A 20,037-nucleotide genomic window follows, 5' to 3' on the forward strand; every position below is an offset into this window, starting at 1 on the left:
AATGGTGTATTATGATCAGCCTATAGGCATAGCCTATTGAAGAGTAAGGTCTTACTTTGTATGTGTGTCACCTGGGATGTCATTGCACAATTCTGAGGAGCCTTAATACAAAAAAACTCATCATGCTTACTCTCAAATTAAGAAGTTCTGTTCATTCCATTTGATTCTCTTGTTTATAGGAAATATAAAGGTTAAAAGAACCAATTGGATCTTGAGCACAATCTGACAAACCCAGCTTGTGGTGTATTCTGTAAAACTACTGACTTAATCTCTTTAAAAATCATCGAGTGGTGGGTAGGTTGGAGAGGGTGGTGGGAAGGACTGTTCTAGATTACTGAGATCAGAGATGCAAAACAGACACTAAACTTGAATGTTGGGTAAGAAGGAAAAAAGCTATAGAAGACATTAAGGGAAAAAATGGATCTGTATTAGATAATGAGAAATTATTAATTTTCTTAGGTGAGACAGGCATTGTAGTTAGATTGGAGAATGTTCTTAGTACCTTGCTACTCAGAATGTGGTAGATGCGTGTAGAGTATTGTCAACACCTAAAAGATTGTTAGAAAAGCAACAAAAGCCACCTCTGACTGACAAAATCAGTCATTTTACTAGATTCAAGGGACATGATGTTTGAGAAATACTCTTTTAGGAATATTTAGAAATATTTAGAAGTAAAATGTCATGATATCTATAATAGTTCTGCAAGAAAAAAAATTGAAGGAGCAAGGAATAGAAAAGAAAATACAGTAAAATATTGACAATTATGTGGTATAGAGTTTATTGTATTATTAACATTTTTGTGTAGCTTAGATTTTGCATGATAAAAACTTGGAAATGTAGGTGATAAGATTAATATTTTGTTAAACTTGACTAATCTTTTGCCCAGAGAGTATGTATTTTAAAGGCTGAGCAATAATTTTAAAAAGTGGTACCCTTCTAGAAGGCTTGTGACTGTTTATTTGGAAACTCAAATATTTAATTTCTTCATTTACACTAGTTATAGTTCTATGTATTATCGTTATGTTGAGCTCGGTATGGTTATATTGAGTATACACTTGTTGAAGATTTGGTAATAGCGATTGGGCTGAGTACTAAAGAAAGAGTAGTGAGCAAATTAACTATGATTTGTGCCCTTGTGTTATTTAAACTATAACAAATGCCCAGGTGCAGTGATGCATGCCGTAATTCCAGCAACTTGTAGGCTGAGGCAGGAATATTCTGAGTTCAAGCCAGCTTCAGTAACTTAGCGATACCCTGTTTCAAAATAAAAAATGAAAAGGGATAGGGATGTAGCTCTGTGGTTTAGCATGCCTGGGTTCAATCCATGCTACCAAAAAAAAAAAAAAAAAAGAAAAAGAAAAAAAACTACCAAATTTTTTACTTTGTACTAACTAGCATTTGCACACTGTTTTTATTAGGTTTATAATTAGATTTTATTTGTATTAGGTTAATATATAGATGTTAGACTTTATATTAGATATTAATGTCATTTAACATATTAAATCAAAACTTTGGAGGCATTTTGTGTAAGAACTGTTTATATTAGCACATACAAACCATGTAGGCTGGTCTTTTGACAAAGCTATATGGATTGGCGTAATTTTTGCTTTTAAACAAAATTGCAATTTGGTATATGTAGGTGGTATTTTTAATAGAATAGCTTTAAAAAAAGTCTAAACACTAATTGTGCATTATTTTTGGCTCTAGCTGGTGACTCTAACAGCTGATGATAAGACAAGAGTTTCCTTCTCCTCCCTGCGGGGTCAAGGAGTTATTTATAATGTCATCGTTCGGGATCCATTCTTGAATACATCTGCTGCTTATGTTCCTGCTCACACATACGCTTGCAGCTTTGAGGCAGTGGAGGGTAATTGTGCTTCCCTTGGTGAGTGTATGGATTTAAACTTTAACGGATTTTTCTTGGACTTTGCAGATCTGTTTCCACAAATATAGAACTTTAGAACATTCAAAAATGTGTTTTGTTCATTCAGCAAATGGGGTTTGAGCCCTTTCATTTTTCTACTCTCTGTTCTAGGCCCTAGAATATAGCAGTGAACAAACCAGACAAAATAAAAATACTTACATATGTACACACACATATATATATATATATATATCATCTTGCTTATATATCATTATATATTTAGTGGGAGATTCAAGACAAGATAAATTTGTAAAGTATATAATACATGAGAAATTACTAAGAAGAAAAATAAAATTGGAAAGGGCCACATTGGTAGAGGTGAGAAGAAAATCTGAGATAGTACAATATAGGAAGGCCTTGGAGGCAGGAAGCCATGTGCATATCAGGGGATAGAGCCTTCCAGGTAGAGGGAATCGCCAGTATCAAAATCTCTTCCAGAAGACTGCCTGAAGAAAGGCAGTGCGACCGTGATGGGAAAAGAATGAGGAGGGCTCAGTACAGATGAGGCCAGAGGTGCAGGGCTAGTTGTGTGCCCTTGAAGGTCATAGTAAGTGCTTTGGCTTATATTCAGAAGGAAATGGAAAGATGTTGGGAAAGATGTTTTGAGCAAATAGTGCCACCATCTGACTTTAATGTGATTGCTGGCTCCTTTTGGAGAAAAGACAGGGGCAAGAGCAGAAGTAGTAGAATGAGTTAGGAGGCCACTGAAGTCATCCAGATGAGGGATGGTAGCTTAAGGAGAATTGTGGCAGTGAAGGTATGTGTGACCAGCACGTATGTGTCATCTTGAAACACTTTCTTAGAAAAGGTGCACAGATACTGTAATTTTTGCATAATGTTCACCCTGATTTCTCAAACATTGGTTTCCATGTTCTATTTGTTTCATCCTGTCTTCCTATAAAAAGCATACATATATGTACATTAAATACTTTTCTGAACCATTTGAGAATAAGTTGCAGATAGAAAGACCTTGTACCCCTAAATACTTATATTTATTTCCTTACAGAGCCATAGTAAAATGATCAAAAACACAAAATTAGTATAGATACAATACAGTTATTTAATTTATAGATATTATCAAATTTTACTCATTATCCACTAATGTCCTTTAAAAGACACAAAGTAATTTTTTTCCTGCCCAAAGTCCAGTTCATGACACCACATTGCACTTAATTGCCATGTCTCCTTAGCCTTCTGTAATCTGGAACAGTTTCTTAGCCTATTTTTGTCTTTGAGGACTTGGACCTTTTTTGAAGAGTACAGGATGTTTATTTTTTAGAAAGTCCTCAGTCTGTTACTTTGATGCTTCTTCGTGATTACATTCAGATTATGCATATCTGGCAGAAAGAAAGGGGAAGTGATGTGTCCTTTTCTCTTCATATCTGTCCCATTAATGGTGATAACTTGATCACTTGGTTAGTGACATCTGCCAGTCTTCTCTGCCATAAAGTCACTGTTTTTACCTAAAATATCTTTTGGGGGAGATATTTTTAGTGTTTGTAAATAATCCCATTCTCAAACTCACACTTGCTAGTTTTAGCATCCAGTGGTCTTTGCCTGAAACATTTATTACTAGTCGCTGCCAAATGGCATTTTCCTAATTTCAGTCCAGATTGTCCCAGATTTAACCCATGAGTGGCTAAATGTATTTTTGATATAGGGTTTGATGATGGATTGAGTGAGATGAAGAAAGTGGGGTTAAGGATGACTTCTTAGTAAGTTTTTGGCCTAAGTAATGAGAGAAGGCAAACTGTCTTTCACTGAGATGGGAAAGACTGGGAGTGGTCTTGGGAGAACATACCCAGAATTCAGTTTTGGACATGTGCAGTTTGAGAACACTCTTAACCATTCAAGTGGAGTTGGGCAGCTGACCGTTGGCTATATGTAGCAGCTGGAATTCAGGGAATGGCTGGGCTAGAGATTATCTTGGAAATTATCAGGTTAACTATATGACGTTTAAGACAATAGAATAGATGAGTGAGTATATAGAAAAGGGAAGGGTCTGAGGACTGAGCCCTGGTGGCACAGATGTATGGAGATGAAGAAATTGAAGAAAATCCTGGTGAGGTGGCTGAGAAGGAGCAGCAGGAGTGGTAAATGGAAAGTGATATATTTTTTTAAAAAATTATATATAAAATCTTTTGTTGTTTGTTTATTTTTTATGTGGTTATGGGGATTGAACACAGGACCTCATGCCTGCAAGGCAAGTGCTTCACCACTGAGCTATCTCCCCAGCCCTGATTTTTTGTTTTTATTTAATTAATTTTTGTGGTGCTAAGAATTGAACCCAGGGATTTGGGTCAGTGATCTATTACTGAGTTTTATCCACAGCCCAAAGAGAATGTAATGGTTTTTGTTTTGTTGTTGGTGTTTTGCAACTGGGGGTTGAACCCAGGGACAGTACCATTGAGCTACATCCCTAGCCCTTTTTTTGTTTTGATTTTGAGACAGGATCTTACGAAGTTGCTGAGGCTATGATCCTCCTGCTCCACCTTGTGATCCTCCTGCCCCAGCAACCCAAGTTGCTGGGATCACGGGCATGTCCCACTGTGCCTGGCTGTTTTTTGAAGGTTGTGTTTTTTGAAAGTGTTTCAAGGAAGAGAAAGCAATCAACTATCAGATACTGTAGAGAGGTCAGCTAACAGGCTGAAAATGACCACTGGCTTCAGCAACAAGGAGGACATTAGTGCCTCTGAGAGCTGTTCTAGTGGAGTGCTATAGCTGGAATATGTCCAAGAGCAAAGGGGATGGGAATTGGAGAATGAGTTCAAATAGCTCTTTCGAGGAGTTTTGCTCTGAAGAATAAAGTCTACGAGTTGTGCTTGAGATGGGGATTAGGGTTCCCTTTCTTTGTTGGAGCTGTATCCTTCTGTTAAAGGAGGAAAAAATTTAGTGACACTCATGAAAGCATAGAGAAGAGGAGGGTGTTTTAGTCAGTATAGGGACCATTACAATGGGATTTTGCAGTGGGTGCGGGGAGAGTAGGTTCAGCTCTGAATACAGCATGGGCAAGTAGGAATGTATAGCCAAAGAGCAGGTGGCTGGGGTTGGGTGTGGTCAGTGAGTGAAATGTTACTGAGAGATAAGATGAGAGGTAAAGGGAATTCTGTCTAACTGACCTAAGAGGGTTCTTGCTGAAGGCACGGCAGAGTGATGAGACATCACCTGGGGGATAGTGGAAGATGAGGAACCTGATCAGATATTGAGGGCCATCAGATAACAAATGGGTAGTGGGGACCTGGTTCTTGCTAATCTGATTCATTAGAGTTTTTGCTGAAATTTAATTTTATAAGGAAGGTATTTTACTATGGGCCTATGAGAAAATTCAGGAGCCCAATTAAAGAGTGGTATCACCACTCAGTTTTCTACTGATGCTCATCCTTGAAAGAGAAAATGCAAGAGATCCAGGCAGATGTGTGTTTGCATTTTTCACAGTGAATCATGTCCAGATTCCTTTATTCTTTTCTCTTGAGCCCTTCACATCCATGCCCCTCCTAGTCAGCCAATCTAAAAACAAACAATTAAAAGGGCTTGGGGAGGGCTAGGGTTGTGGCTCAGTGGTAGAGTGCTCGCCTAGTATGCACAAGGCACTGGGTTCGATCCTCAGGACCACATAAATATAAAATAAAGATATTGTGTCAACCTAAAACTGAAAAATAAAAAAAAAGGGCTTGGGGATGTAACTCAAGAGTTGAAGTCCCTGGGTTCACTTCCCTGGGTTCACTCCCCAGCATCCAAAAAGAAGAAAGGGTCTCAGTAAATTGCTTAGGATCTTGCTAAGTTGCTGAGGCTGGCCTGGAACTTGTGATCCTCCTGCGTCAGCCCCCTGAGTTGCTGGGATTACAGGCCTGAGCCTCCATGCCTGGCTTGGTGTGTTTTGATTTGTGGCAGGCTTGTAACATTTTTTTGTATGAGATTATTCTATAGAAGTTTTGTTTTCATTGTTAGTTCAGGGATTACTTTCTTGGGTTTACCTTGAAGGAGTAATGATGATGGGGAATTTGTTTTCTTTTTGGTATCGGGGATTTAACCCAGGGGTGTGCTTAACCACTGAATCATTTCTCCAGCCCTTTTTATTTTGAGTTATGGTCTTGCTAAGTTGCTTAGGGCCTTGCTGAGTTGCTGAGGCTGACTTTGAACTCACTATCCTCCTGCTTCAGACACTGGAATTACAGTCGTGCACCACCATGCCCAGTGATGATGGGGAATTTTGTGAGCACATATTTCTCTTAAATAAGCTTAATCTTTTGCATTGTCATGGCATTCATGTTTACATTTGTACCTATTAAGGATCATGAGATTTAGAGATTCTTTGACAACATGAAGCATATTGTGATTTATTGTTGCCTTTAATACAACATTTTTTCCCCAAGATTGGAAGTGATTAGTACATGTGTGATTTATAGTATCATTAATGTTCTCCTTTTTTTAAATATATATTTTTTTAGTTGTAGTTGGGCACTATACCATTATTATTTATTTTTATGTGGTGCTGAGTATCAAACCCAAGGCCTTGCATGTGCTAGGTAAGCACTCTACCACTGAGCCACAATCCCAGCCCACATTAATGTTTTCTTAATATGAGTTTATGTTTAAGTTTTTCATTTTGGAAAACTTCAGTGAGCTTTCATGTATCAATTATTGAGCATAAACAATTTTGACTTGAGGCCATTGTCATGTTTCAGCTGTATTCCTGCTTTCTTCTGTCTCTCTCCTTGCAGTGCTGGGTATTGAACCCAGGAACACTCTTCCACTGAGCTACATCCCAAGACCTTTATATTATTTATTTTGAGATAGGATCTCACTCACTTGTGGAGGCTGTTCTTGAACTTTTGATCCTCCTGCCTCAGCCTCCTGAGTATCTAGGAATATATGCATGTGCCACCATTCCCATTTTCTGTTTATCCTTTATCACTGAATTATTTTAAAGTAAACTCCTGGTCACCATTTTACTCTCTCAATATGTATTATTATTTTTTAAAATAGTACCACCATGGATATGTGTTGTTTAAAAAAAACAATAGAACCATAGGAGCCAGGCATGGTAGTTCATAGCTAAAATTCCCAGCAACTCTGGTGGCTGAGGCAGGAGGATCACAATTTCAAGACCAATTTGAGCAATTTACCAAGACCCTGTCTCAAAACAAAAAGGGCTGGGCTCAGTGGTAGGGTATCCCCTGGGTTCAATCCTCAGTACCACATACATAAATATAACCATAGTATCATAAACATAATTTTCTTTCTTTCTTTCTTTTTTTTTTTTTTTTTTTGTGGTGCTGGGCATTGAACCCAGGGCCTTAGCAAGCACTCTACCGTCTGAGCTATATCCTCAGCCCCCAACACAATTTTCAATTTAAATACTAAAAATAATCTTTAATAACATCAAATTAACATTCAGAGTTTATATTTCCCCAATAGTATTCCAGTTGTCTTCCACAGGTTAATTCAAACCAGGCTTCATATGTACACTATATTTAGTTGATGTATCTCATAAATATTTTTTTACTCCATAGTTGTACCCCCGCTTTTTCCTTTTAACTATTTATTGAATAAATAGTTATTTTAAGCACATTCTTACTGCTCACCCTACTACAAAGAATATGTCATAGTTAATATTGTATACCTCTATAAGCAAGCATGTAGTCTTCTTTTTTGTTGTAGAGGCACCCATTGATATTGCCTACATAGATTAAGTCATTAAGGGTGGGAAGGATATTTTTAAGATAAATTATACATGTATGAGATCTATCCTTGTCAGTTCACTTCAGTTTTTTTTTCACAGAGCTTTATAATTAAACATAGAATATTAAATTACAATGTGTTATCTACTAAATTTTCATTTTTTTTTTTTTTCAGGAAGAGTATCTACCAAAGTGTTCTTTACTCTTTTTGCAATGCTTGGTCTCTTCATTTGTTTCTTTGGACATAGATTCTGGAAAACAGGTATCTTGACCAGTGTAGATACCACTTATGTTCTTTATTGTCTTTGGTTTTCCATGTTGCTGGGGAATTATGAACAGTAAGGAGTGTGAATATGTTTCTCCACTGTTCTCATAGGTTTGTGGCTGGGTTCTTTTGATGCTTCTGTTAAGTTGCTCTGCATTTTTTAAATTTTATTTTTATGATTCTGAGGACTGAACCCAGACCCTTGCTCAGGCTAGCAAGAACTCCACCCCTGAGTTACATTGCCGGTCCTGCATTTTTAACGTTTTCCTTTTCTCTCAAAAGTGGAGTACAACCTCCTCTTCATAAGAGGAGAATAAAGTTTGGCTGGTCTGGTAAACTTCTTTAATTGCTAGGTCTGCTAGTGACTGAAAATAACTGGGATTAGAAATGAGAGTGTGTGCCTAGATTGTGTGGATTGTGGTGATCATGATGGACTTCCTGGGCTCTAGAGATAGGCCAAAATGCCTGCTCAGTCCTGGGAGGTTCAGCTGCCCAGAGGAGTTTCAGAAATCACAGAGAGAAGCTGTGTGGGAATGGAATGGAAATTAGGCTTACTGAATTGGTTTCAGTTCTTTGGATTGCTTTTTATGTAACATTTTCAATTGCCTAAAAAAATTCTTACCAGCAAGCTGATCACTGAGCTTCATGGGTAGAGTGAACACATGATCCTGGTCTAATGAAGCTCTTGAATTTGCTCTGATAGTGTTTGAAATAGCAACTGTTTTGCAACCCCTTTTTCTTGATGGATAAGAGTATTATGAGGAAGACTCAATCCCTCAAACTGTAGAATGATTCTGTGACAAAGAATTAATTGCTAGACTGTGGGCAAAATCCCAAAGGTATTACCAGAGTTTTTATTTTTTCCCCCCTTTTATGTTGATACTTATCCTGTTATACATATTAAAATTAAAATATAGGACAAATATTACCTATAACAACTGAGAAGAATATGAGAAAATAGAGCTCCATCTTCAATCAGGATTAGACTTACTGGTGGGAAACAAAGTTATATCTATGCTTTTGTTTTCAGGTATTTTAGTGGATCAAGGTAAGATGATTTAAAAAAAATAGTAAAGTCACCTTTTCTGTTGGATTACTTTATTTTTCACATATAATTAATTTTTCACGTAATTTCATTTTTGCTTATATAACTGCTGAAATATAGTGTGTAATTTCAGATTAGAAACAAATGACAAAAGTGTTCTTAAGTAGAAAATACAAATGTATTAAAATGAACTATGAAATTGGCCATAATAATTGAAATTGACTTACATACATAAAAGGGTGTTTGGAAGTTAATACCATACTTTAAATATTTTATCCATTTAATAATAAAATTACTCCCGGTGACTTCTCAATTTTTCCTGCCTTTTAGATAATTACTTTTCTTCTTCAAATGCCAAAATGTGTGACTATTCTAGGAGTGTAAGCATGTATTGGTAGATCAGATATTTGAATTGCATTGTAAAAAGAGGACCTAACCATAGCTTGTTGTTTTTTTTGTTTGTTTGTTTTGTTGCCTGCTGGTTTGCCACTAGAATTATTCTTCATAGGCTTTATCTTCATGGGATTCTTCTTTTATATATTAGTCACAAGGCTGACACCTGTTAAGTATGATGGTAAGTGAAAATGATAGTTTAATTGGGTGTTCAAAATGGAAACTGCTGAATTGGGCACAGTGGTGCACACCTGTAATCCCAGCTACTCGGCGGGTGCTGAGGCAGTAGGATTTCAAGTTCAAGGCCAAACTCGGCAACTTAGCTAGTTTCTGTCCCCAAAATAAAAAAATATAAAGGACTGGGGATGTAGCCCAGTAGATGGTCCCTGGGTTGAGTCCCCAGTACTGTGGGGGGTGGAGGGAGAGAAACTGCTGTGTTGACACTTCACTTTTCCTTCTGCGGTTGGATTTGTGTGTGATGTCCCCTGGCATGTGTGAAGTAACCCATCTGCCATGTGCCAAGTATCTCACTGCTCAATCAGGCCTTCTCTTCAGGTTTTTAATCTGCATGGCAAATTTCTTGGGACTTGAGGAAATGAATGGCCATTTTGATTATAAACTTTAAGATACAAAATGTACAACATCAAAATGATAAACTTTTCCTTACCTTAAAGTAAACATTCTTAACCACCCCATCACATTTAACAGAATACTTGTCACCTTCCTCAGTCTGAACTCAATGACAAGCCAAGCCTGTCACCTGCCTTTAAGAGTTAGCATGGTGGTTAGACCCCTCCCTGGAGAGGCCTGCTCCATGCTGGTGTCATGGCACTGCTAAAGGATCAGTAGGGCCTGACCCAGGGAAGGCCGAGGCTGGCTCTGATAATGCTGCTGTGTCTGGGGCATGTGGTTGGAAGTGCTCTTCCTGATTAAACAGTGCATCTTCTTCCTCTGTACAGTTCGCCTGATCCTAACAGCTGTAGCTGGAACCATTGGTGGGATTTTCTTGGTGGCTACATGGTGGCGATTTGGAGTCCTCCTGCTGTGCATGCTGTATGTTGGACTGGTGCTGGGGTTCCTCACTGCCTCAGTGACTTTCTTCACTCCGATGGGTAGGAGATGTGCAGCTGATGTTCTGTTTGGTTCATTGTTTGGAAGACTTTAATTGGGCTCTCTAGACTCAAATATTGCCTTGTCGGGAATTTGGATCCTGGAGTGGTGCTGCCTTTCTCCACTTTTCTTTGAAGAGTTGTGGGAATTTGCACAGATGCTGTGGCTCTTTTAGAGAAGGCCTATACAAATAACAATTCCTACGTTCACTGGGCATGGTGGCATGAGCCTGTAATCCCAGAGACTTCGGAAGCTAAGGTAGGAGGATCATAAGTTCAAAGCCAGCCTCAACGACTTAGTGAGATGCTGAGGAACTTAGATCCTGTCTCAAAATTAAAAAAAAAAAAGAGAGACTACTTTCTTAGAGGCACTCTGTACTGGGTGTATCATAGAATGTCTGTAGAGGTGGCTTTGTGCCTGTATATTTCTGTGAGAATAAGTGGAGCCAAAGAGGACTCTTATTATGGCAGAACAGTGATTTATTTTTTTTTAATCTTGGAACTCTTTGTATAGTAAATCCTAAGCAGAAGCCCAGTATATCTCCCATATAAACTGGCAGTGCTGTGATGGCACCTGAGCTGGGGAACCTGACACTGTATCCTCAGCCTTCCCAGGGACCCTCCACCTCCACTCTTCTTTTTGCCAAGCCCCAAGTGTTCTTAAGGTAACTGCTGGTAATCACCCTAGAGCAGTAGCCCAAGGATAATTCTGGAATTTTGTTTTATGTAATTTAATTTCTATTAATTTAAAAAATCCAAATAACATGTGAGTTAACATTCTTAGGTTGTACAGTGACTTACAAAATGTGAAGAGAAAAATACATTCAAAGATACTCTATTAGGTTGTTTCCTTTCTGTGATAATTTTAGTTCTTACATTAATATTAAAACTGATGGGAATGTTAGATTAAAAATAACAGTTTCCTGAGGCTGACACCTCTTAAGAACATACAATATAATATAAGAGGTGTTCAGTACAAGTCAGTGTCCCTGGGCTCACTAAAGATTATTTAAGACCAGAGAGAATTGACAACCTGTGTGTTTCCTGACTGTCCAAGGCCTTTTGTCCTGACTTTAGCAAACCTATAGCTCAGAATATTCCTTCTGGTCCCTTTCAGGTGGCTTTTTGTTTAGAAAGTCTGGTGAAAAGTAGTCGTGTTTAAGCTTGGCTGAATGACAGATTCTTATGGGGAGGTGTGTGTTGAAATTGTAGATCTGAGGCCCTCCCCTAGATGGGCTACATCAAATACCATGTACTGGGGTTTCCCCCTAAAAGATGAGGGACTATAAGTTAGAATTTTTAGTAGTTAGTGTGCTTTTGATGAGTAGAATGAGCCTAAGTTTGGAAATCAGGAAAAAAAAAATGTAATATGTATTCTGGCTGTCCCTTGTGCCTTGCCTGGCTTTTAACTTTGGACAAGGCATTGACTGCAGCTCTGTTTCATCATCTGTAAAACTTTAGTAGGATAGAAGTGATGAGATAATAAAGTCTCCATTTTCATCTTTAAAAAAGTAGTCTAGAGGGGGCTGGGGTTGTGGCTCAGCGGTAGATCACTTGCCTAGCACGTGCAAGGCGCTGGGTTTGATCCTTAGCATCACAAAAAATAAATAAAATAAAGGTATTTTTTTCAAAACAAAATAGCCTAGAGCAATTGTCTCTAAACTTTTTTATGAACTATTTCTATTGGTGAAAATAATTTTAGCATATACAATATACATATATATGTATATATATTTATTTATGAACTATCTCATAGCTCAAGAACAGTTAGAGTGAGCATTTGAGCATTTCTTTATTGCCAGTGGATGCAAACTCATACTTTTAAGCATTGTAATTTGTAAAATATTTAGCTAACCTCTCTGATCTGATTAGATTACTATTTTCATGTTGTGTGGGTAGCAAAGAGGTCATTCTCTGAAAAGGTCCATTCTTCATTTGTGTGTATAATAACTCTATTCAGTCCTTGGCAAACTTTAAAAAAAAAAAGTCACTGGTTAATGTAGTTGAACTTAAGAACATAATCCATAAATTCACTTCATTGTACCATGTTGCCTTTGGCTTTCCGACAATATGGGGTCTCAAGGTCAGACCTCTGCTCAAGACATATAGGTCTCAAGTTATAGCACCATGTGCAGATGAATGATGGTGCCAACATCATAATAAATCATCAGATCTTTTTTTTTTCTTTTGGGATGGGGTCTTGCTATGTTGCCCAGACTGGCCCTAAACTCAAGTGGTTCTTCTGCTGCAGCCTTCCCAGCAGCTGAGACTGTAGGTATATATCATCACACCCTGCTTTTGCTTTGAAAACTCACTTTATAAAGAGTTTGCGTGTGTTGGTTATGGGTCACCCTAAGCTGTGCCACATATTGGAGTCATGTGACAGGAAAAGGGTTTGGTAGGAGCAAAGAATGGTTAGCTTTGGTCCCTGATTTCCTCCAGTATGCAGTGGTGTATCAGGATATGGGTTGACGATAAAATCTAAAGGGGATTTTGCAGCTTGTATTGTGTTGGTTCATAACTTTGAATCTTTTTACTTGTCTCCCCACACCAATACAAAAGAGGAAACATAGAACTTATTAGATATAGAAGGGGTGATTGAGAGTGTAGAGATAATTCAGTCTTTTTATGGGTTAGGAAGCTGAGGTCCAGAGCTGCAGTGCTAGTGAATGGAATAGCTGGAACTGTTGTAGCCTCTTCTAAAATTATCCTGCTACTACATGAAGAGCATTTACCTTTATCATCTCCCCTCCCCTTCTAGACCACCTTCAAAGGGGATTACATTGACAGAAATGAAGAATATCACTTCATTTCTAGTTGCCAACATATTCCCTGGTTGTTGCTTTAAGCTTTCAGTATATGTCTGTGTTCTCAAGAGAAAATTTAAGTTGGGAGACCTCTTGTTTACTCTTGATTTCTCTTTGCTTTTTCAGGAAACATAAAGGTTTTTCGTGACGATGGTGTGTTCTGGGTGACCTTCTCTTGTATAGCTGTCCTCATTCCAGTAGTTTTCATGGGCTGCCTAAGAATAGTAAGTGTTTCATCACAAGTTAGATATATTCATTATATGTCATGGGCTTTCAGCTGATCACTGATTGCATGTTTTTATTCACTAGGGAGGGCTGTATGATTATCTGCTTCTAAATAGTCTTATTACTAGGAAAGCAAAGGAAATTCTATGTATGATTATCATACGGTGTTCTTTTGTTTTAATCAAATGGAGCATCATCTGTCAATGTATTTCAGCAGTTGGAACAGAGAAGGTAGTCTTAGGTCTAGCTGTTTTCATTTAATTTTATGTTGGTGTTGAAGTTCTTTCACAGGGAAGATTATTTTCTTTCTTTCTTTTTAATATTTATTTTTTAGATGTAGTTGGACACAATACCTTTATTTTATTTACTTTTATGTGGTGCTGAGAATCGAACCCAGGGCCTCACATGTGCTAGGTGAGTGCTCTATTGCTGAGCCACAACCCAAGCCCAGGGAAGATTATTTTCTGTGTGCAGTCATGCATTGCTTAATAATAGAGCCACATTCTGAGAACTGCATCCTTGGGTGATTTTGTCATAGTGCAAAATCATAGAGTGGACTTATACAGACTAAGAGAGTGTCAGTAGGTGATATAATCTTGTGGGACTGCTGTTGTATATGCAGTCTGTCTTTATGTGGCACATGGCTGTATTTTGATAAGCTCATCTTTTCAGGTAAAATTTATTACTTGGGTCCTTTTTCATGTGCCTCTGTGATTGAGGTGAGTAGTGAGAGTTAGAAACTACTCTCATTCTACCAGGGATTATGCCTAAACTCTTCTACTCTTCCACAGCTGAACATCCTGTCTTGTGGCATTATTGGCTCCTACTCGGTGGTTTTGGCCATTGACAGTTACATGTCCACAAGCCTTTCTTACATCACTTTGAATGTACTCAGGAGAGCACTCCACACAGATTTCCACAGAGCTTTCACAAATGTGCCTTTTCAAAATAATGGTAAGACTCTTAAATACAAAACCTGGAGTGATGGTCAAACAAGAGAGTGGAATGGAAAGGAAATGAGCAGCACCTAGTTTCCATGATGAACATATGTGAAATATAAGTAAATCACTGCCTTTCCCCTCAGCCTCTTTCTGCCCCCCCCCAAAAAAAAATATATATATATATAAATAATGGTGTGTGTGGGCATGGTTACTTAATGTTGGAATGCCAAGGATCCAAACAATTGGTTCTTTTCCAACCTGTTTGAACTTTTGGATGCCTTTAATAGAGAATTCCTAGTTTCAAAAATAAGACAGCAGCTTCCCCACTCATTACTTAGATTGTGAGCAAAAGAAAGTACATGGGTAGACCAACTCACCACAAACTCTGATATTAGAAAGGAAAACCCAGACTTAGTCCATGAAGGATTATATGTTAGATTTTAAAATACAAGTGTTCAAATGGTGCTTCTCTACTGGTTTGTTTGTTTGTTTTTTAGACTTCATTATTCTGGCAGTATGGGGTATGCTGGCTGTAAGTGGAATTACATTACAGATTCGAAGAGAAAGAAGGCGACCATTTTTCCCTCCCCACCCATACAAGATGTGGAAACAAGAGAGAGAGCGCAGAGTAACGAACATTCTGGATCCAAGCTACCATATTCCTCCACTGAGAGAGAGGCTCTATGGCCGGTTAACCCAGATAAAAGAGCTTTTCCAGGAAGAACAGCCGGCTGGAGAGAGGACGCCCCTCCTTCTATAGATGGCATGGGCTTAGTCAGTCTGCCTCAGCTTTGGAATTCATGTCCAGACTGCTTCAGCCACCCCTGGTGCCCGCCTAATATGGATCAGCTCTGCATGAGATCATGGTGTCCTTTTTGACGTGTAGTAAGGGTACACTAGGGAGTTAGGATGATTCTAAGTGAGAGAATGAGAAGCATAACTGCACAGTTGTGGTAGGGAGGCTTTTCCTTATTTTCCAATACTTGGGAAATTACTTTCTGGTTTATACGTATATGATCAACCTATTCCATTTAAATAGGTTCATCAAAAAATATAAAAATAAAAAACCGTGATTCTTCTGAAAAGCCCTCGTGTTTCTTTTTATAACTCCTTGAATAATTTTCTCCTCTGAGTCTGTCTAAACTTGGGGAGGGGGAGTTATTTAAATATTCAATCTTTATTCACCCCTTTGTTTAGAGGTTTAGGGATCTGATACTGAGTTCCCAAATGTCAGAATATACAGAGAAGTAACTCATTTTCTTATTAAAAGCCATCTGACTACAAAGTTACGTCTTTTTTTTTTTAACCAAAAGGAACTTTTTCAATATTTAAAAGATTTTTAACTGTAAAATATACATAATATTTAACAACTTAAATTTTTAAGTGTATAATTCAGTAGTTTTCCTTAGTTTTTGACTTTTATTGCTTAAAATGGTAATTTAAAATCTAAATTATTTGTTATTTGAAAATTGGTCAATTTATATAGATAGTAGAATTTTTATGGATGATTTATCTAGATTCCAAAACATGGCCTTTTATTTTTCTTTCAAGGCTTTATAAAATAGTGTTGACAGCCAGGTATGGTGGCACATGCCTGTAATCCCAGCAATTTGGGAGGCTGAGGCAGGAAGATTGCAAGTTTGAGGCCAGCCTCAGCAATTTAGCAAGATCCAGTCTCAAAAAGGAATGGAGTACATAGCTTAGTTTTGGTAAAGCACTCCTGGATTCAATCCCCAGTACCACAAAAAATAATTAAGTGGTGATCTTTATTTTAAACTGCATTAGATGACATGGATCCCTTCCCCCTCAAGGAAACACGCTGGTCCCTCTGTTAATCTACAGTGACATTAACAACCTTAAAAAAATCTGCACTTAAGTTTTCCCTGCTAAAGTAGCTGTGTTAGCATTGGTGTAAAATAGTTTTAATAATTGTTTTTCTGTAATTAAAGCCTTTTCTGGGATCTGTGTTTTGAAGTGATGAGGCGAGAGTCAACAAGGATTCAGGTATTCAATGGGCCAGCCTTTAATTAAGACCACCTTGGATTCTCTATAGAGGGCCCCTTCAGTTTCGATAACCTTGTTTCACCACAAGAAAGCACTTGGATCCCTGGGCTGCACACCTCCCACTCAGGACCTTTCTTCTCACCTGTCAGAGTGCTGGATTGTGAGCTGGTTTCTCTGACATGCCTGAGTGATGCTGAGGTCCATGGTGGCTGTGGCACACACATGTGTGAGGTAACCACTATTTAATTGATGTTACGCTTTACGGTTTCTTCAAAGTACAAAAGATTATTGAAGCTTTGGGTAACTGGAAAAATCTTTTAACTTTTGCTTTTGAAAGTATTTTGGGAAGGATAAGAACAATGAACTAATAGAAAACAAACCATATTTGCTTTGAAAAATTTAATGTAGGTAATTTTTTACTGTTTGTAACTTCAGTAACACTTAAAAAAAAGACTTTTTATTCAAATTTAAAATAATTTACTGTAGGGACTCTGGCTTCTTCAATCTTTGTACATTCTAACAGTTAAATGGAATATTTGTGAGTTGTTCTTGGTATCCTTAGAATGCTCTGCTAGTCAAGACTATAAAAGATGGAACACCTTTTTTGGGGGGGGACAAGGATACAAATTATTTAAAAACTTTCATGATAATTTGTAATAAAAAACCAGTTTGTATAGTTTTTATAATAAATATATCTATTTTGAAAAAAGTGCTAAAAAGCCTAGTTATTAAAATATAGTGTTGGTTTCATTAGTTCTTCAGGTATCAAATTGAAGAAAAAGTACTAGTGTTACAGGAAAACCTATTACACTATTAAAATATTTTCTGAAAATTCTGATCTGTTACAGGTTAGTTACCAGGGAGCCAAAGCACACTAGCCAAATAGTACTTGTAGGCCAGTTGAATTTTCTGTAGAAGGTGATAGAAAACTGATCCCAACAAAGAATTTGCTAGAATACTATGCCTGGAAAGGACTTTAGAGATAATGTTATTTGTCTCTTTTATTTTATGCCTGAGGAAATTCTCAGACAACTGCCCAGACCAAAGTTGGGGATGCTCAATGCTCTATCCAAATGTGCTTTGTATTCTGTCATAAAGTTGTAAATCACTGATTATTTTCAATTTTCTTCTAATAAATTGGTAGGATATTCTCATGTTAATATTTATAACTCTGACATTTTTAGGAATTACTCTTTTTACACAAGCATGTTTTTCCAAGTTAATGCTTTGTGGTTCCAGACCATGGTAGGTTTTTTGTTTGTTGTACCAGGGATTGAACCCAGGGACCCTTAACCACTGAGCCACATCCCCAGCCCTTTTTTTATGTTATTTTAAAATTTCTAGACTGGGATCTCACTAAGTTGCATAGGGCCTTGCTAAATGCTGTGGCTGGCCTTGAATTTGCAGTCCTCCTACCTCATCCTCCTGAGCTGCTGGATTATAAGCACTTACCACCACACCTGGCCCATTTCTTTCTTTTTTTTAATTTCAAATGACTGGTATTTAATATTTCAGTATTCATAAATATCTGTATAGTAGCATTTGTTTAGAACTTTTTGTTTTTGATACCAGGAATTGAACCCAGGGGCACTCAACCACTAAGCCACATCCCCAGCCCTTTTTTGTATTTTTATTTAGAGACAGGGTCTCACTGAGTCACTTAGCGCCCAAAGTTGCTGAGGTTAGCTTTGAATTCACAATCCTCCTGCTTCAGCCTCCCAAGCTGCTGGTATTACAGGTCTGTGCTACCATCCCCAGTTTGAGGACAATGATGTCTATGATACCTTTTAGTAACCTTTATTAAAGCGCATAGTTCCTGGCTCTAATTTTTTGAGAACAGGGCCTTGCCCTGGAGCTTGGTCCTGCATTGTGCCTTAGCCCTTAATGGGATAGCAGCTTACTTGTGTTTTCCTTTTATGTTATGGACTAAACTGTGAACCCACCAAATTTATATTTTGAAGCTGTAGCTTCCAGTATCTCAGAATGTGATTGTATTTGGAGATAATGCTTTTAAAGAGGTGATCAGATTAAATTAAGATCATCAGTCCAATCTGACTTAGGATATACAGAGAAACACCAGGGGTGTGTGTCAGAGGAAAGCCTGTTTGAATAAGCAGCAAGAATTGTCATCTGCAAACACAGCAGAGGTCTTGGGAGAAACTAGTCCTTCTGGTGCTTTGTTTACATACTTCTAGCTTCCAGAACTATGAGAAAATTTTGTTGTTTAAGTCATCCAGCCTGTGATATTGTTATGGCATTCCTGGCAATGTAATATACTTTGCAAATCATTTTATTTCAATAATTGGTGGAAATGTTTCTTGACAATTTGGCATTGTATTTGCAAGGACCACTCTATGAAATTGACAATAAAGAGGAGCTCCAAGTTAATAAAACTTTTGATTTATCCAGGGAGTACCATGTAAACACTGGGGAGACTGGCAGATCTAGTTTAAGTGATGTGAAAATAAGAGGCAAAAAAAAAAAAAAAGTGGTCTTTGATTTGGTTACTTTTTTTAATACATATTTGGCAGTTTATGTGCCAGACATTGTCTTGGGGACTAGGAAGCTGATGGCAGATAGTATAGGCCTGCTCTTTGCTCTCAGGGTGTAGTGTAGTGAGGCAGGCAGATATCAAATAGGTGTGCAAAGAGGTACAGTCAATATGCAATGAAAATTTCTGATGGGGTAGAAAAAGGCCTACCAGTGAATATTTTCTTGAGGAAGTGGTTTAAGCTGAGATTTGAAGGGTGAGTAGGAGAGTCTAAGCCAAAGTGGAGCAAAGTGTGTCCCATGAAGTAGAGGGGAAGCAAAGCCTCTAGGCCTCCCTTCTCATTATGGAGAGCCCTCAAGTGAGCCTGTCCTTATATCCTTCATTCTGGTGGTTGGTGGGTTCAGCACTCAGTATTCTGAGAAGGGTGCTATCAGTCTTGGTTAAATTTTAACTGCAACACAAAACTGCAGTGAATACCTTGCCTTTATATTTATCTTGCTGCTTTAATAGAATTTGGCAATTGTTCTCCAGGAGATGGGTCAGCATGTCTTCAAAGTAATTTTTCCTATTCAAGGCCTGTACACAACTATAATGGATCTGTCACTCCCAGGGTGAATACTTTCCCTTGCAAGATTACAGAGTAGCCAATTATGCGGATATTAAGGGGTGAAAGTCTTACTTTCTCACATGAAGTTCCTGGTTTCTGCTGACAGATTCCATTGCCCAGCTTATTGTGTGCATATATTCCAGCATACAAATGACCTGCCCAAATTCACAGTGGGCTGTTGAGAAGTCTGGGGCCTTTGAGCAGAGGGACAGAGATTAAAATGAAGAGCTAGAAGAAGCAAGTGAAATTATTAAACGTGCCTTTGCTCCCCAATTCTCTATGAATTGTTTTTAGCAATTCAATCAGGCAGTCCTCAGCTTCCTTCTTTCATCCATTTTCTCTTCATCTCCTCCCCTCCACAGCTGGCATAAGCATGCCTATAATCCCAGCAACTCAGGAGGCTGAGGCAGGAGGATCACAAGTTTGAGGCCTGCCTAGTCAACTTAGCAAGACCCTATCTCAGATAAAATATAAGAAGACTGGGGCTATAGCTCAGTGGTAGAGCATCCCTGGGTTCCACCCCTAATACTTAAAAAAAAAAAAAA

At 38.0% G+C, this 20,037-nt stretch overlaps 1 protein-coding gene across 3 annotated transcripts in view; it reads left to right on the forward strand.

The window, feature by feature from the left end:
* Tm7sf3 (transmembrane 7 superfamily member 3) overlaps positions 1–15,475 on the forward strand; it is a 36,701-nt gene extending 21,226 nt beyond the window's left edge. The window contains exons 6-12 of one of the 3 annotated variants that reach the window (XM_040280872.2): positions 1,708–1,885; positions 7,781–7,867; positions 9,409–9,489; positions 10,268–10,420; positions 13,351–13,448; positions 14,241–14,403; positions 14,888–15,475. In XM_040280872.2, coding sequence (XP_040136806.2) covers positions 1,708–1,885; positions 7,781–7,867; positions 9,409–9,489; positions 10,268–10,420; positions 13,351–13,448; positions 14,241–14,403; positions 14,888–15,150 — 1,023 coding nt within the window. In that variant the 3' untranslated portion in view covers positions 15,151–15,475. The remainder of the gene's footprint in view (positions 1–1,707; positions 1,886–7,780; positions 7,868–9,408; positions 9,490–10,267; positions 10,421–13,350; positions 13,449–14,240; positions 14,404–14,887) is intronic. The other 2 variants (XM_040280873.2, XM_040280874.2) reach the window with 2 other exon arrangements.
* The last annotated feature ends 4,562 nt before the right edge of the window (positions 15,476–20,037 follow it).

This window comes from Ictidomys tridecemlineatus, chromosome 6, assembly GCF_052094955.1.
Source record: "Ictidomys tridecemlineatus isolate mIctTri1 chromosome 6, mIctTri1.hap1, whole genome shotgun sequence".
Classification (NCBI taxonomy): Eukaryota; Metazoa; Chordata; class Mammalia; order Rodentia; family Sciuridae; genus Ictidomys; species Ictidomys tridecemlineatus.